General features: G+C 35.3%; 1 protein-coding gene across 1 annotated transcript; it reads right to left on the bottom strand.

Annotated features, from left to right (window-relative positions):
- Positions 1-11,551: 11,551 nt before the first annotated feature.
- LOC149839637 (uncharacterized) lies at positions 11,552-13,556 on the bottom strand. Its single transcript, XM_090004187.1, has 2 exons — positions 12,753-13,556; positions 11,552-12,577 (listed from the first exon to the last, which is right to left on the bottom strand). Exons 1-2 carry the CDS (start codon positions 13,551-13,553, stop codon positions 12,230-12,232), a joined length of 1,149 nt encoding a protein of 382 aa, XP_089860313.1. The 5' UTR covers positions 13,554-13,556; the 3' UTR covers positions 11,552-12,229.
- Positions 13,557-26,623: the final 13,067 nt, after the last annotated feature.

The raw sequence follows: 26,623 nt of genomic DNA, 5'->3' as shown, positions 1-26,623 counted from the left end.
GATGTGTGACAATATGATTTGTATTATTTCAAATGTTAAACATGTTTTAGGTGTCAAAAGAAGTCTCTTGTCTAAAAAATTTTGATGAGCAAGGTTATAAGTTTATGAGTGGCAATGGTTGTTTTAAAAGGTGTAGTGGCAAAAGGAGAATTAGCAGGTAACTTGTAAAAACTTGTGGGCGAGACTATTTTGGGAGAAGTTGAAGTTGCAGAGAAAGACAATCATTATATGTCACAAGCACTTGAGTTATATGAGCCAACGCGACATTAAGACACTTCTCAATCAAAAGTGTCTTCTTGGTTTAAAGTGTTGTAGTTTGGATTTTTGTGAACCATGCTTATTTGGTAAACAAAATCAATTACAATTTGCTATCTCTACAGCTAAAAGTAATGACTTTTTGGAGTTGATTCATTCTGATACATGGGAATCACCCATTTTTTTCATAGGTGGTGTTTCATATTGTGTCACTTTTATTGATGATTTTTAAAAAACAAGTATGAATTTATATTTTCAAAAGAAAACCAAAAGTCTTCACTTGTTTTAAAATGTTTAAAGCTTTGATAGAAACTAAAAAAGACAAAAGCATCAAATGTTTAAGAACTGATAATGGAAGATAGTTTTGTTCTAGTTAATTTAACAGTTTTTGCAGTTGTAGACACCCAAATTTTGACAGTCATTTTCATGTCAGAGTCATATCCGGTGTCTCCATCCCATTTTAAGGCTATTCTAACTTTAATTTCATTTTAATTCTTCAAATGAAATCCTTAAAGTTTTTACCCAAAAGATGAAATAAACTAGATGATTTTAACTTTCAAAAAAGACAAAAGTCAAGTCAATATGATATCAGAGTCAAAAGTTATGATCAAAACAAGGTGGCTTGTTCAGTAAATATATTAATTTTTAGGTAGATCCCAATTTGAGTGCATTTTTTATCACTAAAAATTGAATTTGGTTTTTCAATTAAAATTTTAATTAAACTAGAGGGTGTTAGCTTTCCAATACACCAAACCATGCCTTGACCTGATACTTAGATATGACATCTCTGGTTAGGGAGATACGATTTGCACAAGTTGATCCAGGGTTTAAACAACGCATAACGGGTTGACAGAAACAGGTTCTGATTTCTGACAGAGAAAAAATAGAGAACAGATATAGAAATATCTAAAAAATTTACAGAGAATACTAGACATGATAATGAACACACTTAACGTACGGATCATCGATCGGATCTCTGACGAGGGAGATATCACCTCAGCAAGTGGTTCCTGAATCCACATAGCATTTTCACAGTTCAAGAAGCATAGTTCGGTTTCTGATTTTTTTAACAGGGTTATAGAACCCAAAATAATCTATTTTTTTTATAGGAAATCACTGACAAACGCATGGATCAACCCTAAAAAAATCATATTTTTTGACAGAAAATCAAACATGAAATAACATTGTTCCCACGTACTCGGGATCAAAATTAACAGATTATCGATAATGCATGAATAACATATTCTAAGCATGAAAAACAATAAAGAAAAGGCTATAAATAATGTAACAAATTTGGATATGATGCTTGAATGAATAAAACAAATATCAATATAATGAAATAATAAAAAAATCAAGGGAAAGCATGGTTGGAATTCGATTTAGCCTTCGAAAGATGGATTCGGTCCATAGAAGAATCGAATCTCATCCTTTCTTTGGCTTAAATATAAAAAAACAATAATCCAAACCGTTTCAACGGATTGAAATCATGAAAATCATCTTCCCACAACATTAGAACATCTTCTTGAATGTCCTTCACGATTCTTGAACGAAGGGTTTGCTTGAATCCAATACCAAAGGGGCGACAATGGCTAAAACATGGAATAAAATAATAAAAACTAAAAAAATAATGAAAATAGTGGAAGGAGATCTTACCTTGGGCTGCTGCACCAATGGAGGAAGGAGAGGTTGCTGGAGGAGAGAGAGAGAGCAAGAAAACCTAGAGAGAGAGATAAATAATGAGGGGGTCGACCCCTAGGTGTCCTATTTATAACTTTTCAAAACACTAATTTAGAAAGAATTTAGGTTAGTTTAAAACTTTCCTAAATGAGTTTTGATGAACTACATGGGGGGGGGGGGGGGGGAGTTTTTTATTGAAGAATCCTAACCTAATCAAACTCTAGCTAATTTACCTAATTCAACTAAAAAAAAAGGTCTCAAATGTGGTGCCACCTAGGCGAGCCCACATTTGGTTTTTAAAGCTTTTAATTAGAGGTTAAAATAAGGTTAAAAATGCTAAGGTGAAAATGGACTTTTAAAAACCAATTTTGATTTTTGTTTAGACTTCTAACCTAATTAAAACATTGACTAATTCTAAGTTAACCAAAACTTTTTCAAATGTGGCGCCACCCACTGTGGGCCCCGTTTAGTTTTCAGAAAATGATTTTAAAACTTTAAAGACAAAGGGGTTAAAATGATTTTTCTTCAGGAACTTCAAAAGGAAATCTAATATATATATATATATATATATATATATATATATATATATATATATATATATATATATATATTTGTATTTTTGGGAATATGAAAGATGTAAACTGGAATGGAATTGAAAATTAGGGTTTTGCACCCCTGCAGGATGGGCCCCGCCTGAAGAAAATTGAAAACTGGTTTGAAAATCAAGTTTTTGAAATAAAGAGTTTTAAGAATAAAAGTTTTGAAAGAAAGTTTGAAAATAAGACCAAAGTTCTAAATCAACTAGAGTCTTAAATGGATAAAACTCTTCCAGATGTGGCGCCAACTGTGTGGGCTCCATATCAGGGTTTTGAAAAAGTTGAAATAAAGATTGAAAAGGGTTTTGAAACAGAGTTGAAATCACAAGATGAGAATCAAAAGTTTTGAAAACAGAGTCCTGAACTAACTGAAACTCTGGAACAGAGTTCTGAAATTTTGAAACTCTTAAATTTTGGTTTTTAAAAGACAAACGAGAAGATTTTGAAAGATTTTTTCAAAGATTAGAAAAAATAAACAAAATACGAGACCAGGGTCATAGTCCTAATCAATTGGGACTCTAGGATAGAGTCCCAGAATTCTGAAACTCTTAGAACTGAATCTGTTTTCGAAAAATAAGTAAAATAAAAGCAAAAAAGTGGAAAATCAGAGTAGAGTTCTGAACCAATTAGAACTCTGTGATAGAGTCCTAAAATTTTGGAACTCTTGAAATTGGGTCTGTTTTCAAAAAATAAGTGAAAGTAAAGGTAGAAGATGAAATCATAGTAGAGTTTTGAACTGACTGAGACTCTGGGATAGAGTTCTAAAATTTTGAAACTCTACAATAAAGTCTTAAAATTTTGAAATTTGGTTGTTTGAAGATAAATAAAGAAGTTTTTTGAAAGATTTTCTCAAAAATTGAAGTCAGGGTTAGAGTCCTGATCCAATCGAAACTCTGGAAAAGAGTCCTGATCTGACTAAAACTCTAAAATTCTAATTTCTTTCGAAAGATTTTCATGAAAATAGATAAAAATAGCAACGAAAGATAGAGTCCTGATCCGACTGAAACTCTGAAACAGAGTCCTAGTCTGACTAAAACTCTAAAATTTTAACCAAAATGAAAGATTTTGACAAATTTTGTTGAAAACAAGTAAAAGTAGAGATGAAAGACAGAGTCCTAGTCTGACTGAAACTCTGTGATAGAGTCCTAGTTCGACTAAAATTCTAAGATTTTGGCTCTTTTGAAAGTCAGATGAGAAGGTTTTTAAAAACAAGTGAAAAACAGGAATAAATGATGAAATCGAGATAGAGTCCTAGTCCGAGTGAAACTCTGCGATAGTCCTAATCCAACTGAAACTCTGAGATTTTGGCCAAAATGAAGGAAGTGGACGAGGGATAAGACTACCTCTGATTTAAAGTCAAAATGAAATTTTGAAAAGGTTTAAAAAAGGTAAAAAGACAAAGTCCTGATCCGATTGGGACTCTAAAATTTAAAAAATTTGGATAAAAGAAGAGATCCAGAAGCGACACCACCTAAATGGGTCTCATCTGAGAATCAAGATCAGTTAAAATTGAGTTTAAATTGAATCCAGATCACTTTCTAAAGAAAATATTTTGAAATATGAGATCCTGAAGGTTGACAAAAGGCAAATATTGATCTAAAAACCCAGGTTTTTGAAATAGGATTTTAAAACTCGAATATGGATTAAAAGATTTTGAAAAAGACAGAGTGCTGAATCTCAAAAATGACATGCAATGCAATGAAATGGCATGCAATGATGCGAGGTGAGATGAAATGAGATGCAAAAGGCAAACCCTGGATGAGAGATTTGAAGTCCTAGACCCCTGACAAAGACAAAGAATTGAACATTTCTGTTCAAAGGCAAGAATTGATGATTGAAATTAAGCCAAAATGGAGATTAAATCTTGATTGCAAGATGAAATATTAGAATTTGATGAAAAACTTGGGCTTTGAATAGCTTTGGCTTGGATGTCGACCAGCTGGTTCTCTGAAGGATTTAGAAAGTAGGTCCCAGTGGCAAAAGGAAAGAGTTTGTGAATGAAGGTGAAAAATTTTGGGTGTTTACATAAAGCCAAACACCAAATAATAAAAATCCAACTCTCACTAGTAGTGAGAACCGGGTCAAACTCAGGAAACGAAGTGAAAAACTTTGTATTCCACAGAAATGCAATCTTTATTTCCTTAAAAATTAAATAAAATAAAGTAATAGAATGAGAGTGCTACCCTCTGGGGAGGGCTTAAAGAATAAAAATAACTACATGCCTTATTACAAACCTAACTTAAAAGTAAATAATCCTAAAACTAAAAGAAAAGAAAAAGAATAAACAAAAAGGGTCTTCTTGCTTGAGCCCTAGTCTATTTGATCTTCACTGCATGGCTTGAATCTAAAAGCTATTGGTATTTCTTCTTGATTTGTCTTGCATTCATTGCTTACGTTTCTCACGCATTTTCTGAAAGGGCTCTCTTAGGGGCCTTTGGAGGACCTTTTAGAGACCTCTGAGGGCTCTTCATGGGCACATTTGAGGGCCTTTTTGAGGGCTTATTGCACATGCAAACGTTCCTTGCAACACAAAAAAAAACAAAACCAAAAACAAAACAAAGAAACTCTACCAAAATTTAATGTTAGTCAAATAAGAAACAAGAATCTAACAAACTTGTAACAAATAACTAAGTAACAATTATATTAACAAACTATAAAACTAACTAACTAATCTTGAAACAAATTTAAAACAAACTACTAATTTAACCACTTAATGAACTCTAACTAAGGATGAAATACACTAAAACAAATTACTAACTCTAATTCAAGAAAACATGAACTAAAAAAAACTACCAATTAAAACTATGAAATAAATGAATCTAATCTAAAAGAAATTGATTTTAACAACTCTGATTAGCCTAATGCTGAATTACTAAATGACTAATTAGTGAATAAAAGGAATACACAAATTAAGATATGACTAGTTAATTATAACAAAAGAAAAACTTCTAAAACAAAGTATTTAAACGAAAGCAAAGATTCACATGACTTAATTCAGCTACATTAGAGATTTAAAAACATACTAAAAAAAATGTGAATTGAATTATGACTAATTAACCATAAAACTAAAACAAGAATCTAAAACAACTAATTAGACAAGAGCACTATGATATAAAATAACTAAAGCTAATTTATTGAATGAACTAATAAACACACAGAAAACGTGAATTCAACTAGACTGATTAACCATAACATAAAACAAAAGAATCTAAAACAAACTAGTTAGATAAACAAATAAACAATGAATCAACATCCTATTCTAAGCTATAAAAAAAACTTTTGGAAGTAAGCTAACTCTAACACACAACAATCTACGCAATGATAAAAAAAATTTAATCAATAACTAAATGACTAAATATTATGAATCAATGAAGAAAATGAAAACCGGTTACATGCAGCCTATGAAACATATGTAGGCCAACAACTACAGGCCGATGACTCGAGGTTTCGCTCATATTTGAAAACAAATCTGACCGAATACTCGGTTGTCACACGGTTCACGTCCAATGCTGAACTCAACGGTCGGCTGTTCAAGGATTGCACGTTGAGCACTCTAATGACGCATTTATTTGTTGCGAAAAGAAATATTTCCCGATCTCGGCCTGGTAAGGTTACTAGCTCTGATCTAGAGTGACACACACAAACAAAACAAAGTAGGCCTGGATGAACCTAATCTGGCCTGATAATGATATGATCAGGCTGGATCCGGCACGACAACTAGAACCTGACCAGATCTGTCAATCACGACAGATCTGGTATAGATTCAATAGCCATTGTGTTGCAACCGTACACACTAAAAAACATGCTACATGCACACTAAAAAACATGCTACATGCAATACTAAACATGATTTTTTCCTTTTTCTTTTTGCAATTGATAAAAGCAATCAATCTAAACTAGATGCAACAAATATACGAAGATCAGACGATATTATATGCAGTAATGAAATACTACTCATTACGAAATAAACAAAAACTAATCTAAATAAAAAACTATGGAGAGGCGAGGGAGAATAAACGTACCTCACGATCCATTTATGATGGAGGGGTTGAGAAGAATAAATGATCTTTCTCCAGGCTGCATGCAACTCCGACGATGGGGACAAGAAGAAGCTGGCAGAAGCAAGGGTTAGAAGTAAAGATGAAATGAAAAAGAAGGAAAAATCGATAGAGGAACTGGCCAAGAGTGAAACAGGGGAAGAAGAGAGAAGAGAGAGAGGAAGGAGGAGGCTGGGCATGAATCCCTAAAGAAAGACGCCCCCACTTTAAAAATTAAATTTTATACTAAAAAAAATTAGGTTACATGATTTTTCTAAAAACCGATACTAAATTTTCAAAAATTCCAAATGAACACTCTTCTAAAAACGTGTTTCGGAAAAGAACAATTCTAAACAACATAAAATATTAGTTGACACTCCGAAACTAATTAAACTACGAATTGAAAAATCCTAAACTAACTAAAACACTGTAAAATGTAGGGAAGGTTTGAAATTGGCGATTTTATCTTTATTTAGATTTTAAAGCAGTTTCTCGAAAACATTGATAAAAATGGGTTTTTAATGTATTTTTTTGACAGATCATGCATATATATATATATATATATAATGCAGAAATTATGCATGATCAAGTGGTTTTATTGATGTTAGTAGTAGTCCTAAGACCAATAATTTTATTTGTGAGACTTACGAACTCGAGAAGGCATGCAAACTTTCTTTTATTGCTTCTGAACATGAAAGAATGAGACCCTTTGTTAAAATTCATTCAGATTTATGGGGATCAGCCCCTATTCATTCAAGGGAAAAATATTGTTTTTACGTCATATTTGTTGATGATAAAACTCGATTCTCTTGGTTTTATCTCTTGAGAAAAAAAATCTGATTTTTTTTATTGTTTTGAACACTTTCATAAATATGTTGAATGTCAATCTGATGCCAAGATTAAAGTCTTCCAATCGGATGGAGGAGGTGAGTTTGAAAATCTTAAGTTTACTCGATAGCTTGACAGCTTGGGAATAAAAACATCAAGTTTCATGTCCTATGACTCCCGAACAGAACGGTGTTTCTGAATGCAAACATAGAAATATCATTGAATTGGGTTTAACAATGCTTTTTCATGCTAGGTTCCAAAAATTTTATGGCCAAAGGCTTTTTCTACAGCAGTTTTCTTAATAAACAGGCTGCTCTCTACCACACTAAAATTGTCTTCTCCTTACTTTGAGCTTTTCAAAAAATATCCAAAATATTATAGTTTCAGAATTTTTGGTCCTAGATGTTTTCCTTATTTGAAAGGGTATGCTAAGAATAAATTTGATCCCAAGTCTTTATCATGCATTTTCTTAGGATATAATACCAAGCACACGTGCTACAAGTGTTATCATCCTCCAATGGGTAGAATGTACATTTCCCATCATGTTTTTTATGAGAATATGTTGCCTTACAAGAAACCTGGTTTTCTTTATGAATGTAAGAATGTTAATACTGATTTTGTCACTTATGAAGACTGGGAAAATACATGTGCAAAGTCTTCAGACCCTAACAAAATCCATGCAGAAGAGAGAAGTGATGAAAACGTTCAACAACAGCTTGACATGGGACAACATCAACAATATGAAAATGCATATACAGATCAAGAGAATGGGCATTCTTCCTTTGAAAGTCTTGGCATAGATGACTTTGATTCTAGGATGATCAATGAAAGTCGTGATCAAGAAAACCATACGGATCAAGAAGAAAGTCAACATCAAGGTAATCATGAAGAAGGTTTGGATTAGGCAGAAAGTTCAGAACAAGGTGAGGTTTCAGACCTTAATGACAACCAAAGTCAAAATGTGAGAACCATAGAAACTCTCAGCATGCATGGTATTTTTAAACCAAATCCAAAATATGCTCTCATTCATGAAAATCAGATTCCCAAGAGCCAAGAATATTCATGTAGCTCTTTCTCATCCTAAGTGGAAAGCCATGATGGATAAGGAAATCAAAGCTCTTAAGATAAATAACACTTGGGATCTTGTTTCAAAAATGCCAAAGACGAATATCGTGGGGTCAAAATGGGTTTTCAAAGTCAAGCTAAAATCTGATGGGAGTGTTGAAAGACTTAAGTCACGATTAGTTGCATGACGTTTCACTCAAGCTGAGGGTATAGACTATCATGACACTTTTTCTCCGGTTATTAATCCCATGAGTTGTTCTTACAATTGCTACCATCAAGAAATGAGAAATTAGACAACTCGACGTTTCCTACATGGGTTTTTAAATGAAAATGTGTTTATGAAGCAACCTTCGGGATACGAAGACCCAAAGCATCTTGAACATGTTTGCCAACTCAATAGAGCTTTGCACAGGCTCAAACAAGCCTCTAGTGCCTAGTTTGACCGATTGAGTGTTTTTCTGATAGAATATGGGTTCTTCTATAGCATTGTTGATCCATCTATATTTATTTATCATAGCAAAAGAGGTAGTCTTGTGCTCCTCATCTATGTAGATGACATGATATTTATAGGTGACAATGGTGAATTCATTAAAGAGCATTTTGAAATTAGGAAGGGAATTTACTATTAAAGATCTTGGCAAGCTTCATTTCTTTTTAGGAATAAAAGTTCAGTACTACAAACATGGAATGTTTTTGTCTCAAGCAAAATATGCACGAGACATACTTGAGAAAGCCAAAATGCAAGATTGTAAATCCATTTATACCCCCATGGCCACTAAAACCGAGAAAAAGGAAGGAGATGATCTTTTTCATGATGCGACCTTTTAAAGGAACTTGGTTGGATCATTACAATACCTCGCTATTACACGTCCAGAATTATTCTTCAGTATCAACTATGCCAGTCAGTTTATGCAAAACCCCAAGCAGACTCATTTTCAAGCAGTTAAGAGAATCTTAAGGTATGTCAAAGGTTCCTTGGAAGATGGTTTATACATTACTTCCCAAAGCACTCTAGATCTCTATGCCTTCTCTGATATGGAATGGGTTGGTTGCCCAGTTACTAGAAGGTCCATAGCTGCATTTTCCATGGGAGCAATTGTATTTCTTGGATTGCTAAGAAGCAAAGAACTATTGCTAGATCTAGTGAAGAAGCATAATACAGGGTCATGGCTTCGACCACTGTAGAACTTACATAGATATCTTTCATACTTCGTGACATCGGGATATTTTTATCTTCACCCCCTGTTTTGCATTGTGATAATCACAGTGCTTTGTATATGATTAATAATGTTGTGTTTCATAGTAGGTCCAAGCATATCCAAATTGACTATCGCTATGTTTGGAAAAGGGTAGCTTAGAATTTACTTGGTCCTTCCTCAAAACTGCTTGCAGATAATTTCACTAAGCCTCTCTCAAAAGTTCAATTCAACAGCTTGAAGAACAAATTTGGCCTATGCTCTCGGGCAAGTTTGAGGAGGAGTGACAGAAATTACGTGAATGAAAAAGGAAATGAAGAAGAAAATCATGTGAATGAAGAAGGTTTTGGCAGGTCTCTTATAGAGAAAAGGAAAGAGATCAGTAGCAGGTCTCTTGCAGAGAAAAGGAAAGAGATCAGTCATACAAGCAATCATGTGATTACTGAATCCATTGACAGCATTTGAATAAAAGGAAAGATGCTGCATATTGTTGTATACAGGAAAATGAAAGACAACAGAGATGGACCCAATGGAAGGAAAGATGCTGCAGAAAAGAAAGACTTTGCAAAGAAAGAAGATCAAAATAGAAACTGAAAAAGGAAGAGAGAAAAGGCTGATTTTTGGGATCATCCTTTGACATGATCTCCCTTCTCTCTTTATTGTTATTGCCTCTTCTGGCAAAATTCTTGGCGCCATTGCTGGACCCTTTTGCTATATATTTCTTGTATCAATTAACAATAAAAAGTGAGTAGTTGTTTGGCCCCATGGACGTAGGTTCGATATAGCCGAACCACGTATGTCTTCTCTTAGTTTTTCTCTTCTTTAAGTTTTATATTGATTTTTTAGCTCATTAGTTGATGAGTTTCTTGTCTTTGAATTTACGCAACTACCAAGAAGTTCGCAACTCTTAGAGGGAAGGGTGTGACAATGGTCATAGGTGGTGGGAACTCCCATGGTTGAAGTGGAGAAAGGAGTTGCAAGCATACAAATTGTTTTAATTGTTATTCCTATTCCATTCTTACGTAATTGGATATTCTTGGATGATTTTTTGTCTACTATATGTTATTTATTTTAAGAAAATGCATCTCAATTTTTTTATCTTCCAGATTTTCTTGAATGAAGTCTTGACTAATTGTTTTTTTTTTCTGAGCAAAAGCTTTGACCAATCTTATCATATAGTAGTTCCATTTCATATTGTTCATTGTCATATAATGACCGTATACTTATAAGTTACGAGAGAAAGTGTTGCTCCATGCATGAATGTATGTAATAATTGATATATATTATGTGAATGGCCAATGTATATTTGTTGGTGTAACCTTTATTTGCTTTTTAATGCTCCATGAAGTCAGAATTGCTTCACAGCAAAACAATTGCTGATGTCAATTTTATAATCCTTAAATAATGAGCGGTCTGATAAAGGTTAGAGAACTAAAGTTGTTATTGTATATATGGATGAGCAAGAATGCTACCTTTTTTACCATAAATTCTCCAACAAATTAGAATTGATTCCCAGAAAAATACACTTTATGATGTTAACCTGCTTTTTTTGGCAGCTTGTAAACCATTGCTGTGCACTACAAGAAGCAAAGCAAGTTTCCTAGCTTTTTAGCGGTATCCTATTCACTTTTGTGGTAATCCGATAGCTGTAGGTTGGAATTCATTCAATTAATGGCAGCAGAATTTCTATTATTAAAACAAATAATGCGGTGTCTCATTTGCACATAGAGCAGCCACTGCTCAAATGGCCATGATATCTATTTAGCATACTGGTACGAGCTTGGTTTCAATAACACATGACGAAAAAACAAATGGAGCAGATGAAAAGTAAATATTAAAAACGTGTTTGGAAGCCCGTAGTTGGGGATGTAACTACAAAATCAACACTTGTTTCTAGATCCCAAACAGCTTGAGATAGAACTGCCCAATCCTTAGCCCAAATTTTGAGGCGCTCCGGAATGTGTGATGAGAACTCCAAATCTTATAAATTCTATCAGCATTTGTGGATCTAATAGTTATACTTGCATCCTCAACAGTCAGCTTTTGTTTATGCAGATCATTTTGCTGCAGGAACTTGTGGCAGTGTTGCATCCGGTTGCAGATAGAGGTTCATGTTAATCTCAGCTCAGAGAAAGTGACATCTAGAATACCAAATGAAAGCTCGTTGAATGTGTTAAAAATTTGTTTGGCATGCATCGACACATTTCAGGAGGCAAAAGTTTTGCAGATTGTTGGATGTATAAGCTGCTGCTGCATACTCGACACAGATTGTTAAGCTGGAGGAATCAACAGATTCTATGTGAACGACGACTGGGCTACTGTGTTTGTGTTTGATTGTGACATAAACTGCATTTGAAAACGAAGAAATCGCCGCCCTGTATGTATACTGTTGTTTTTGCTCTGGCTCACACTGCTTAAGCATAGAGCAGGATTTGGGATTTCTTTTCTACCATAGGACTCTACAATGCTCAATTTCCAAGCACAATTCCAGCTAGCATGTTTTACCGGTCTTTGCTAATTGGTACAAGCAAAACAAGCAAACTCAACATAGATTTAGATGAAAGTTCATACATAATCAGAATCCCAAAAAGCCATGTTTGGTTATGGTATTAACTACCTTGCAATTTTTGACCCTGTATCTGTCAAGAGGATCTTTTAGAAAAAGCCTCTGATTGTACACTCTATATGCATACTCTTGAAAAGGGAACGATATGAACTTCCTCTGTGTAGGTTCGTCATCTTCAGCATCATTATCTTCTTTGTTGTTACCAGCATCAAACTCCGGCAAAGGGAAGATGGTTTTCTCTATGGAAGAAGGCCAAGTCATAAGCATTGTCAATGGAGAGCAACACTTATTTTCCGTGCCTGACGACTTGTACACCGGCCTTCCGATCACGTTACAAAACCTTCCATTGCTCCAAACCTGGAACTCAGAAAACAGAGACACAGAAGGAAAACAAAAGACTCTCCATGAAAATGCTAGTTGGTTTGATGGATAGATTCTGCATACAAAAAGCATCTAAGACATTTGTTTTTGTCGTTTGAAAGTAAAACTGATAAAATAAATCGTGTTTCATATTCTTGAGAATTTGGCTTGCCTTTGCAATGTCTCCAATGGTAACCAGAACAGCATCAACCTGTGGCGTAGCAGAAATCGAACCAGAACGCATCCGCAGAAGGCAGGTCCGGCTATGCACTTGGTATTGCAGGCCGATTATGTAAGGATACGACCGACTGGAGACAGGCTTATTAGTTACCATGGCATTAGAAACCCATACCAAGGGGGAAGGACCGTTGGCTCCTCCCAGAGCTTTCACAAAGCCCAAGATCTCCATGACTCTGCACGCAACGGCCCCAAGCTCTCCCAAGAACTCCGCCAGAAGGCCGCCGCTGGAAGGTTTGTCAAAACATAAGGTCCGATGGATTCTTTCCTCTTCTTCTTCGTTACCATCATCTTCAAGTCCCACAGGCCACTCGTGGGAATCACTATTGGGATGGCTCTCGTGAAGCAGAGCAGTGGAATGGAGATGTGCAGCGTGTGCTGTTTGTGGGGATATGTTGTGGTCGATCAGCTGGAAGAAGCCACGGTCCTTGGCAGCAGCAAGTACGTCGCTTGAGAGGTTTGGGTTTCCGTGGAGAGGAATGAGAGGTGGATCGATGGTGGTGAGAGATGCGGTGGAAAGGTTGCAGTTGGTGGGGAGCGAGAGAGCGAGGGGCAGAGAAGACGAGAGCTGCAGGAAGTTGGATAGGGGATCCAAAGTGGGGAAAGCTGAAGATGATGAGGATGCAGAAGAGCGGGTGAGGTTGTTGGTATTGTTTGAAGGAGTTGGTGGTGGTGCTGCTGGGATGTTGCCGTAAGAGCTGAAGGGATGGTGGTTCTCATGGGTGGTGGTGGTCATCTCTCTCTCTCTCTCTCTCTCTCTCTCTCTCTCTCTGGGGTTGGGGAGGCTTTGATTTTCGGTGAGAAGGTGTTGGTGAGGGGCTTAGGTGTGGAAATGGAAATGCCTGGCCGCCGGCCGGATGCGGCGGGAGATGCTGGGGGTTGAATCAACACACATGCATTTGAAAATTTTGTTAAATTAATGGTAGTTGGTGAGATTCCGGATGGAGGGCAAAATTAATAAAATTGAAAGCTGCACATTCCAGTGTTGTCAGAATTAGTTTTTGAACCGTCTCGATTTTGAAAATATGAATGCCTGGATCGAAATGGCTTGAATCCGTCTTCTAATCTAAACAAACTTTTTGAAAAGAAATAAACTTTCCTTTAATCGATAAGGTGCCGATATTCGATTCCTACAACTCTACATTCCCCCAACTTCACTTCATGGATGCTACATTTCTTGAACCGAGCCCAACTGATTGTGCTTCAGCAAATGCTCCCTTGACTTTAGCTGCTTGTGTCGGCTGTTAATCGATCATTTGACTCTTGTCTTCATGAGCCTTTGGCTGACTCATATTACCCAAGATCACACGCTTGAAACTAAGCCTGGTTTTCCAGTTATCAACTAGCTTCCCTGAACCTGGCTCGATCTCGATCTCGATCTCGATCTTGATCTCGAACTCAAACTCGAACTCGAACTCGATCTCGATCCTTTTCAACCCCCAAATGGGTCGGGTCCTCGATGCAGTAGGTTTGGCAAGTTGTGGGAATTATACATGGAGGGGGCACGCCAGTACTTTGCAGAAGCTTGGGCCCCAGGTGTCTGCTAAGGACGGACTTATACGTATAGCTTTCTGGGCGACAGCTCAACAACTCCACCAATCAAGGGTTCCCAAAGAGCAATTTACAAAAAAACTACCTATACTTATACTCATCCCCTACCTTATCACAGAGCATTCTCTGTTCGCCCAGCAATCCATTGAGTTGATTAATAAAAACAAACAACACTATCATTTTATACCTCATTTGGCTATTTGAAATGCAGTTAGTTAGATGAGCACCACTGTTTCTTAAACTGTAACCATGTCCAAGTAAGGTGTCAATAGGTCAGGTATCACCCCCCATCCCGTCCTCTACCAGATATGGTAAGGTCAGAGTTTGGTAACAAAAGAAGGTTAAAATCAACTGTCCAGGTGGGTGTCTCGGACCCATGAGGTCTAGTTAGTATATAGAGCTAGGCAAAGTTTATGAAATTTCAGACCAAACATGGGTCTTTCCCGAGTTCAATTAAGATCCACAATTTTTTAATGTAAAAAACATAAAAGATATTATTTTATTAGGTATGAACGAGGTCTGGTGTATGTAATCTTTATTGGACCCTGGTACGGTTTTTTCTATAGAAATTCCCATAGAACCCAGGTCCAAACCAGGTACCGTCACCTCTTTTTTGGATCAGGGTCTGGAGTCTGGACCCACCCATTTATGGCATAGGTCCAACCCGTTGGCACCCTTTTTTTTGGATAATCCAGGGGAAACCCCCCATCACCGACTACACCTTGGCGGGGCTCCGGTTGGTAAAACCCTTAAGGTCCCCCTGCTCACCGGGGAGTACACCCAGCTTCGACCTTGCAGCAAGGGACGCCACCCATGGGTTTCAAACTTAGGGTCTCCTTGCCACAGAGATGGACCTCATGAGCATTGAGAATTTGTAAAGTCAGCCCCAGAAATAGGGGTTCAAACGGGTCGGTTTCAGGATGGATCTTTCCAGATCCGAATCCAATATATATACATATATATATATATAAACAGTATATCCAAATCCAGATTTGTATCTGAATCAGATCCAAGGAGCTATGATTGAATCCAAATCCGAAATATACATAGCAATAATAGATACAAAAAAAAAAGAACAAAAACAAGCTATTTACCTGTAAAAATGCAACCGGATTTTGATTCAGACCAACTCCAGATCTGACTTAAAACGCTGATCCAAATCCCACCTGAATCCAAAAGTAAACCGACTGGACAGATTCAAATTCAATCTGAATGAGCATTTGAATTTTACTTAAAGGATCCATATTAAGAAATAACATGTCAGATCCTATATCCCACCATATCCAATCCGTTTACAACCCTACCCAGAAATGACAGCCCACCCAATCATCCTCTGGTCTCTGAAACTTTTACAATGCTAGATGGCATGAGGAGTTAGGATCGAAACTTCCCAGTATACTGTCCCAAACCTGTCCAGTAACCCATGAAATATAACCCATATTGAATGAGAGCAGATCGGTTCCGAGAGACCTTTGACATAAACTGTCCAAGGCACCTTGGATGTCGACCATCAAGATGATGAATGGCATCCAAAACCCATCAAATAGGATGGGCCCCACATAGATGTTTCGTTGTCCATTTCATAGACGAGCGACATCAATCGCTGGAAAATGGGCAGTTGAAATTTGTCAAAGAAAAAGTGTTACTACTTATTTCATAAATTAGCTCACCATCATTTGCCTAAGTTTGGTTTTGGAGGAAAACTGCATCTTTTTGAAAAAGTTGTCATGAAGAAAAAATAGTGACCATCACATTGGTTTATAAAGGATAGAGTTAATTTTAAGATCAAGATGGGCATGTCAATTGAACTCTAAACTTAGGATTTGGACTTGGCTTTGGTTTTAGACTTAGATTTGGATTTGAATTTGGGTTTGGGTTTAACTCGATCTTGACCTTTGACCATTTTTTTTTGCTCAGAACAGTTTTACTGGCCTATTTAATGGTCTTTGATCATGCATATATTTTGCATTTTATTCATACTATTTTATACATGATCCATAGAAAAATTTGTGTTAAAAATTCATTTTTATCGTTGCTTTTGAGAAATTGCTTTAAAATAGAAAATTTGAGAAAATTGTACACTCCAGAGCTAGGCCGGCATTTTTTTAGTGTTTTATTTAATTTAGGAGTTTTAAATTTATAGTCTAAATTAGATTAAGAGAGTAGTTACTAAGTTTAATTAGTTTAGAAAAAACTCCTTTTGAAAAATATGTTTTTTTATGAAGACTTGTTTTGAAAATTTTGAAAATTTTTCGGACTTTCATAGAAAATTGTATTTTGACCTCATTTTTATTATAAATAAAATTTTTCCAGCAGCAGCCAACGTTTTTTCGTCTTGAAGTTGACGCCCCCTCTGCCTCTCTCTCTCTCTTCTCTCTTCTTCCATACCGGTTTCTTTCTTCTCTTTTTCTTCTCTCTTTTCCTTTCTCTTCTTCTTTTTGCCCCCTATCTTCATCGGTGTTTCTTTCTTTTTCGTTGAGAGGTATTTGCGATAAGTGAAAAAGTTGTTTTTTCTTCTCAGCCTATTTGTCGGAGGCGAGCTGCTTGGTGAGTCTCTTCTTCTCCATCTCTATAGTTATTTTTAAATTCATTGCATGCATCGTAGTTTATTTATCAACTTCATCATCGCATATACAATCATCTGATTATTGTTCTTGTGGTTTTTGCATATTAGAATAGAATACATGCATCATATAAATTAGTTTCATTCAACTTTGGTTAATTATGTTTGATTTATGCTTGATCGTTTTAGATAGTGTAGATTAAAAATAAATTTTTTCTAGCAATAGTTAATTCATAAATCATTTTTTTTAGTTGTTTAGTTGCTGTTTTTATTTTCATAGTTTTTCTTGAGTTTCATGCGCACATGAAACACGGTCGCAGCATCACACGATTAGCAGATATGTGTGACGCCAAAACTGGGACCAGCACCGTCTGATCTGTGGAACCTGCATCGTCCGCAAGTTGAATATAGATTTCCATGAGTTCTAACAGACCACGGATGGCTGGATGCTTATAGATTTCATTTCTGGGTTAGAACAGCGTGAAAACGATGTTATCTTTTCTTGACGCTGTGTGTAATCACGAGCTGCATTAAGCCACCATAACGTGCGTGATTCAAGTGAGTTTATGAAGATTGTTTTCAATTTAAGTTAAATACATATTATATGCTGCGCTGACTTAGATAGGTTAGATTTATTTAGAATATCGTTGGGTCACCTTTAAGCATTGAAGTAGTTGTTTTAAGTACTTCTTTTGCAGTTAGCTATTATCGTGTATACTAATTAGTCTATGTGCTTGACATTTTTTTTTAGCATTAATTAAGTTTTATATTCTAATTATATTCTGGTTTATGTTTTTATTTGATTAAAATAGCTGAATAAATTCTAGATTACTTGATTGAATTAGATAGTGTCATGTTAGCACTTGAATTCCGGTATGTTAAGTGACGCTTTCCTTTAGTCGGATCTTGTTTAGTTTTTAATTATTAGTATAGATTAGTTGTTCATAATTAGTTTGTCATTTGATTATTTTATGTTCTTAGACTGTTAAATTAGTTAGTGTTGTCCATGTTTCCCCTGTTTCAAGAATCAGTAATTCGGTTTATATTTGTTACAAGTGGTTAGTTGTTATTTAGCTTGTTACATGTTAGGTTATACTTGTTACATGTTAGTTATATATTAGTTAGTTTGTTATAGTTTGTTAGAATCTTGATTCTTGTTTTGATTTGACTAACTTTAGTTTTAGAATTAGTTTTTTCCTTTATATGCTTTTTGTTTTGTGTTTTTGTTTTGCAGGAGAGCGTATAGATATGCGGTGAGCCCTTGAAAATACCCTAAAAGAGCCTTTTGAGGTCCTCAAAAGACCCCTCAACTATATCAAATAGCTAAAACAGTAAGGGATAAGAAGCTCAAGCAACTGAAGACTATTTTCTCCTTTATTTTAGATTAAGATTTTATTTTATTATTTAAATTAGGTATGTAATATAACTATTTATTTATTTGTTCAAGCCCTCTGTAGAGGGTTATACTCTTAGTTTATTTATTTAATTAATTCTTTTATTTTTTTAAGACAATAAAGAATAGTTTAGCTTTTTTGTAGAATACAAAGTATTTTTCCCATTCCCTAAGATAGACCTGTACTCCACCACTCGTTCGGGTTAATTTTTTTTATGATTCGGTGCACGGTTTGCACAAACATTTTTATTGAAAATATTGTTTTAAAATGCTTTATTGAAAAAACTGCATCAATTGACCATTCATTATTGATCTAAACCTAGTCAATACAAACATTCGAGCCACCCTTGACCTGGTCCAACATTCTGGTATACAACCATTTATGGTCAAACATTCCTAGAACCACCCTCTTTATTTAAAGCTTGTGGACTGCTGACCACACCCTAGATTTTGGATGTTCTTGACTTAAGTAGGGCCTTCATAGACCCGTTGACTACACTTTTGACCCTTGGTCTATGAATGGCTTATTCTGGCCATTTGACTAGCCAGTTTGGCCACCTAGGAACAATGATTCTTATCTATTATCCTTAATTGCTAGATGTTGGGACTAGGGCCTATATATACCCCAGCCCTCTTCCATTCTCTTTACTGCTCTCTCAAGATATTCTCCCATCTCATATCTCCTCTCTTCTACGAGCTCCCTACTCTCTCATCTCTCTGCCACGAGCTCACTGCTCTCTCTCTCTCATCCTTTCTTTTTAACTCTGGTGAGTTTAGGTTGACTTAGTCAAGAGTCAGTCTTGTAAAGCTTAGGGTGTATCCAATTCTAATTGAGTCAAGAAGTTATTCAAGGTAGTCTATGTCGAGTTGCTCAGTCTCACTTAGTATAAGGCATGGGCAAACCTTCGCGAGTAGGCAAAAGCTCAGTTGTATCTTAAGAGAGAAGTTACATGAATTACCATTGCATCAAAGATTTGATCCTAAGTGTAACACCCCAATTTTTTAAACAAAAAATTGTATGATTATTGGTCATCATTTTTCTGGCTGGGTGAGGGAGTTGGTCTCAAATGCCCAGACCATGTTAAATATCAATGGTGTTAGAGAAGATTGGTTCAAGCTAGGGCGGGGTCAGCGGCAAGGGTGCCCACTCTCGCCTTTGTTGTTCAATGTGGTTGTTGAGGGTATTGTGGTCTTGCTTAAGCAGGTCGTGGCATTGTGATTCATTGATCCTTTGCAGGTTCTGGACTTTCCAGGTCATATTCTTACTTATGCTGATGATATGATCATTTTTTGTCGTACAAATGTTCAGCAGATGCTTAGGTTCAAACTTATCCTTCAGTTCTTCCTCTCTCTATTCGAGATTTCTCTGAATGAGAACAAATGCTCTCTTACTATGTTCAATGTTCAGTCCACTATGCTTGCAGCTGGGAAGAGGATTTTTAATTGCATTATTTCTGAGTTGCCTATAATATACCCGGGTTTGTCGTTACAAGTGAAGCGCCTCTCTTCTACTATATGGGTTTCGACGCTCCAAAAAGTGAAGCACAAATTACTATCGTGGCAATCATCTTATCTCTCCATCGTTGGTCGTCTGACTTTAGTCAGACATGTTCTTCCAACTATTCCAGAAATTTTCATGTCTATGTTTGTGATGCCTGTGGGTGTGGAGAAGCAGCTGACACACTTGCTGGCAGGTTTTTTTTGGTCTGGGTGTCAACTCAAGGGTAAGTGTCACTTGATTGGTTTGTGTTCAGTAGTCTTATCTCGGCGTAGAGCTGGCTTAGGTGTTCTTGCGCCCAGACTGTGGAGCATTTTTCTTGTCGCCAAGCAATGTTGGTTGGCCCACCAATTGGACAAGACTTGTGCTAATTTGCTTCTTGCTAAATATAGGGCTCCTACTCTTATTCTGGTTTGCCTGGGAACCCGAGGTTTGGTGTTCTCGCATTTGTGTAAATCGTGGTTGAGGGATTCAGCCTTATTTAGAGATCATTTTGAGGACTCTAGAAATTTTGGTCAGTGGTTGCATTGGGCGCTTGCGCCAAGCAGAGAGTTCCTCACCTCCAAAGTCTATAGATCGTTGCTCCCTTCGGGGGCTGATTGGTTGCTCGAGAGTGTGCTTTGGGCGAAGGGCCCTTCTCCCCGTTCTCGGGTCCTGCCCTGGTTAATTTTGCACGATAGGATTCTGTTATCATCGCAAAATTTTACTTTTGCAAGTCAAACTGACCTTTGAAAAAGAATTTAAAAATAACTTGCCTCTGTTTTAAAATGCGGGATAATTATGAAGAATGAGACTCGCCTGTCGGTACGAGGTTTGACCGTTCCTGGCACCTTTACCAAAGGTAATTGAACCAAGGATCAATCTAGTGCTTTGTTTTGCTCAACTTATCTAAATCATGTTCTATTCTTAAATGCATAAAGAATCAGGCATGTGGTATGAATTTTCTGAAAATGCAGATTGAAAACATGATGTTTGCTTTGAATATTTAAAATACTTGAAAAAATCTTAGAAAATATAACACTTTGAAAATCGTGAATCATGATTGGGAGAGAGTTTCTGAAGAAAAGAAAATCGATTTCTGAAGAAACACAAGTGTTTTGTGAAAATTGAATTTCAAATAACTTTGGAAAAAAACTTGATTTCTCTGTATTCAGACTTTGAAATTGAAGATATTGTGACTTGGAAAATCGTGATTTGAAGTTGAGAAATGCTTAAAATACTCTTTGAAAGCTCAGAGTTTTTAGAAAATCATTTTCTGAGTAAGACTTAGAAAATTTTGAGAAAATCGATTTCTCTGAATTGGAATTGGAATTGGAATTGGAATTTGAATTTGCTAATTGAATGAAATGAATGAATATGGATTTGAAAGACATTGTTTTGAAGAATTGAGAAAGTCTTTTTTTTTTGTATTTTTGAGAAATGCAGTGCATTTTGAAGTTAGCCTAAGAGTGTAGGCTGAATGTGGCTAATACGAAGATCACAAATCTGGGTCTCATTCGTATTCTAACTATGGTCATGAATACGAATTCCACCATGTTTATTAACTCCCTAAGAGCCATTTGTGTCAACAATGGTGAAATTGAAATATGTACATGAATGACAAACATAACAGTTATATATCAAAATTTAACCTATATGCAATGCAAACCCTAATTCTAAGCAGGAATTGAAATTCTTAAACCAAATTTAATTACAATTTACATCACTAATTGAATTTAAATAAATGAAAATATAGCTTTAAAATATCCCTGCAAAACTAGAAAGCTTGTTAGTGAAAATATGTTGGCTTTTCTATATTTATCCAGTAATATCTAAAAATTACCAAATTTTCTAGATATAAGCCTTTTTGTATGATTCCTTGAGATAAAAATAATGAAATATAAAATAAAATTGAAGAAATAATAAAGATAAATCATTTTGAAATTCAAAATTTGAGAGAAAATGATGAAAATACCCCTGAAAATAAGATTATGGCCTTGAAATCAAGGTTTTGAGAAAATATTTTGGTAAATTTTTGGATTTAGGGTTAAAAAAGACTCGAATCAAAACCAAATCGAATATAAAATATCCTAGAATGATTCTAAACATGAATAAACCCTAAAAACATAATCATGATTTTATCAGTGTTTCGAAATCCTGCGGGCATCCTGCTTTGCAATATAATCAATTCAAGCACCAAATGATTTTCAAAATTGATAAAAATTGGCATGTAAGCTTCATACAACCCTAAAATTAAACTCAAAACATAAAAACCTATTTTTGACATAATTTAAATATGAAAATTGCACAAAACTCTAAAATATGCTATTTTTGTTTGTAAGCACGTACTTGTTTCAGTGTTAAACCCGAATCAAGGGTCAATTCACCATGGAAATTCATAAAATTTTACATAGCAATAATAGACAAAAAAAACAGAGATTCTCCTTTTTTATAGATCAGAAAAATCATCTCCGGTTAGGGAGATATCATTCTGGCAATCTGTACTTGAATATAACGAATATAAAATCGATCAAAACACGCACTTCTGGTTTCAAATACAAGGAAAAATAGCAAAACACATCAAAAATTTCTGAGATTTCATAAGTGAATAACAAACATATAGATAATGAACTTTCATTTTTACAGATCATTGATCGAATCTTTGGTTAGGGAGATACAATCAACACAAGTTGAATTAGGGTTTTAATAAAACATAATGAGTTCTAAAAAGTTGATCTAACTCTCTGACACAAAAAAATTATCAAACAGTGATAAAAATTATAAGAAATTTACAGTAAATAATAGACTCTAATACAAAGCTATTGCAATTTACGGATCTCAAATCGGATCTCGGATGACAAAAATAGCACAACTGCAAGTTATACTTGAATATGAATAACGATTTTAATAAACAGGAATCACGATTCGACTTTGTATTTTTCTAACAAAGTTCCCGAATCCCAAAACCTCTGATTTTTTTACAGAGACTTACTGACAAATTCGTGGACTAAATATAAAAAAAACAGAATTTTCTAACAAAGATTTAAACACAAAATAGCATGATTTCTACAGACCTAGAATCAAAACACATAAAAATCTAATAAAACAATAAAAATTATGACTTAAACATGGAAAATAACAAAAAAACACATAAACAGCATAACAAAATTTAATTTAATGCTAAAACATGTAAAAAAAATATCATTATAATAAGAAAATAAAAAAATATAGGGAATCTATGGCTGAAATTGATTTTACCTTTGAAAATATGGATTTAGTCAATTTAATGGGTAAATCTCATATTTCATTCGTTAAGAATGTAGAAAACATACATCTCATCGATTCTAACGGATTAGAATTCTGGAAAACACCCTCAAACTGAGTTAGATCATCTTCTTGGGTCGACTTTGGGGTTCTTGGATGAAATCCATAAACACAAGGGTTTCCATGGTAAAATCTATTGAAAAATCATAAAAAACTAATAAAAAAGCACAAAATAAAGTATAAAAAATTACCTTGAGGGTTGCAGCTGCAATGGAAGGAGGAGGTGTTGGAGAGGAGAGAGAGGTCACGAAATTGGGAGAGAAAAAGAGCCTTTTTTGACCCCTCTAAAGACCCCTTTTTATAGATTTTTTGAAAATCCATGTAATTATGGCTAATTTGGAGAGTTTTAAATTTTTTGGAGTTTATCAAGGTAGGCTAAATGGGAAGGATGATTTTTGGTGGCTTCCTAACCCTAAAGGGACCCTAACTAACCCTAATTAAACTTCTAAATGTTTTAGGGAACTTCCCAAATATGGTGCCACTTGGTGTTTTTCAAAAACCCTAATATATGACTTTTAAAATCAAATTTGGACTCTTCTAGATTCCTGACCTAACTAGGACACTGACTAACCCTAGTCTAACCCTGACTTTATCAAATATGGCACCACCTCGAGTGGGCCCCATTTGTTTTTTTCAAAAAACGATTTTAAAACTTGAAAATAAGAGGTTTTCTCAAAAGATATTCAAAGTAAACTTGAAATTGAAAGTTTTGAAATGGCACAGAGTTCTGACTGGGTCAGAACTCCTCCAAATATGGCGTCAACTGAGTGGGCTTCACATCAAAGTTTTAAAAAAATTGAAATAAAGACTGAAAATGGCTTTGAAAAGGGGTTAAAATCAATAGGTGAAATTCAAAGGTTTTGAAAACAGAGTTCTAAGCGAACTAAAACTCTAGATTAGAGTTCTAAACCAATTAGAACTCCAAGATTTTAGAATTTTGAAAATAAAATGAAGAGATTTTTGAAAGATTTCATCAAAATTGGTAAAAATAAGTTAAAAAATGCAGTCAGGGTTAGAATCCTAACTCAACCGAAACTCTGAAATCGAGTCCTGAATCAACTGGGACTCTACAAAATGACCTAATTTCTGAAAAATAAATGAAAAAGAATGAAAATGGAAGTAAAAACAAACTCCAGAATAGACTTCTTCTAACTGGATTAGGGCACTAGGACAGAGTCCTAATCAGACTGAAACTCTAGATCTTTTTTTGGTATTTTCTGAAAAACAGATGAAAGAATTTAAGAAAATAATGAAAATAGCAACAAGTATTGAAATCAAAATAGAGTTCTGATCCAACTAGGACTCTGGGGACAAAGTCCTAATCAGACAAGGACTCTCAGAATTTTTGATTTTCTGAGAAAACAGATGAGAGGATCTTGAAAAATAAATGAAAACAAGATAAAATTGAAGTTTGGTTCAGAGTCCTGATCTAACTAGGACTCTGAAGAAGAGTCCTAATTCGACTAGGATTCTGAGAAATTTTGGTTTTTCAGAAAACAAATAATGAGACTTTAAAAAGAACTTTTGAAAACTAGTGAAAATGAAGTGAAAAAATGAACTCAGGATAGTGTCCTGATTCAATCAGGACTCTGGGACAAAATCCCAAAATTTTGAAACTCTGTGGTAGAAATGCAACAATTTGGAAATTTGGAAAAATAAATGAAGAGAATTTAGAAGGATTCTTTCAAAATTGAAATCAGGGTCGGAGTCCTAATCCAACTGGGTCTCTTCGAACTGAGTCCTGATTCAACTAAAACTTTGAGTTTTTTATTTCTCTTTGAAAGATTTGGTTAAAAACAGGCAGAATATCGATGAAAGATAGAGTCCTAATTCAACTAAAACTCTGGAAAAAGAGTCCTAATCTGATTATAACTCTAGAATTTTGGCTAAAACAGATGATTTTGAAAATCAGATAAGAAGGTTTTGAAAACAAGTGAAGAATAGGAGTAAAGGATGAAATCGGGATAGAGTTCTGATTTGATTAGGACTCTGAGAAAGAGTCCTAATTCGACTGGGACTCTAGAATTTTGGCCAAAATGAAGGATTTTGAAAGATTTTCTCAAAAATAGGTAAAATGGTAGTAAAAGATAGAGTTTTTATCCGACTGAGACTCTGGAAAAAGAGTCCTGATCCAACTAGGACTCTGGAAAAAGAGTCCTAATTGGACTGGGATTCTAAGATTTTGGCCAAAAATGACAAGAATGGGCAAGGGATATGACTATATCTAGTTTAGAACCAAAATAGAGTTTTGAAAAGATTCAAAAAGATGAAAAGACAATGTCCTGATCCAACCAGGACTGTAGAATTTTGAGAAATTTTGATAAATAAGGGAATGTAGAAGCGACACCACCTAAGTGGGTCTCATCTGAGGATTAAAATCAATTGAAATTAAGTTTAAAACAAATTCAGTTTGTTTTTCTGAAGAAAACAAGATCCTGGGGGTTAACAATTAGAAAATATTGATGCAAAAACCCAGGTTTGTGAAATTGATCTTGAAAGACAAGTTTTAAAACTTGAATCTGGATTAAAAGATTTTGAAAATAGGAGTACTGGATCTCGATAATGAGATGTGATGACATGCAATGCGATGCAAGGCAATGAAGTGATATGCCAAATGCATGCAGTGATATGCAGTGACCCATGAAATGCAAACACTCAATAAGGGTGAAAATTTGGGGTGTTTACAGATTCAGACCCACGGTAATTTAAAGAAGTGGGGCCTTCAGCTCCCGAGTTGGTGTGTGCTTTGTCAAGCTGCGGAAGAATCTATGTTTCACTTGTTCTAGTCTTGCCCAATATTTGTGGAACTCTTTAACAGGACCTGGAGGCAGCCATAAGTATTTGTTAAGGAGGAGTCCTTTGTGCTCGATTTGATCTTGAGCCCGGTTTGTATTAGGCATAACACGAGGTGGAGGTTGATTTGGCGGACGTGGTTGCTTATATCTTGGTAGTTTATTTGGATGGTGCGCAATGATGCTTATTTTCGTTAAATTCTGGTTAACATTCATAATCTGGTGCATAAAATCTTGGTGGATGTTTATGTGATTCTGCGTACGTATCCTAGTGATCTCTTGCTCCCTTCTGTTGACGCTCCCCCTCTTTTTTCGCCCTCTAGGCCAGCGACTTTTGCGTGTGCCCATTTTGTTTGTCTGATGTTCTTTTTCTCTTCTGGTTTCTTTTATTTGTTTTGGCTTTTGCTCTTTTTCAGTTCATGGGTTCAACATTTTGTTGATCTTCATGAGTGGTAATGTTGATCTTCTCATCTTTTATCTTTCCCCTTTATCTTCACAACGAGAGGAATATATGGGCTTGTGGGTAATGAATAGTGTATCTTCAAAGTTGACAACTTAAAATCTTAAAATCCTCATACCTTATACCAGTTCTTGAAGACACTCAGGATTTAGAAGATAGTCCTCTATATACAAGGAGGTCATCCAGTCTTTGTTTGCATTTGACCAAACTGGCTCACACTTGCATTTTAGGGTGTGGTTTTGCATC

The sequence above is a fragment of the Nuphar pumila genome, chromosome 4 (genome assembly GCF_984573655.1).
Source record: "Nuphar pumila chromosome 4, dmNupPumi1.hap1.1, whole genome shotgun sequence".
In the NCBI taxonomy this organism is placed as follows: domain Eukaryota; kingdom Viridiplantae; phylum Streptophyta; class Magnoliopsida; order Nymphaeales; family Nymphaeaceae; genus Nuphar; species Nuphar pumila.
Note: the sequence above shows the minus strand (reverse complement) of the source record. Positions and strands in the feature narration are given on the sequence as shown.

Excerpts from the sequence above, each read along its gene's own strand:
- LOC149839637 (XM_090004187.1), bottom strand. The coding sequence starts at position 13,553 with ATGACCACCACCACCCATGAGAACCACCATCCCTTCAGCTCTTACGGC. Across the intron at positions 12,578-12,752 it reads CCATTGGAGACATTGCAAAG|GTTTGGAGCAATGGAAGGTT; the intron begins GCAAGCCAAATT and ends TCTGAGTTCCAG.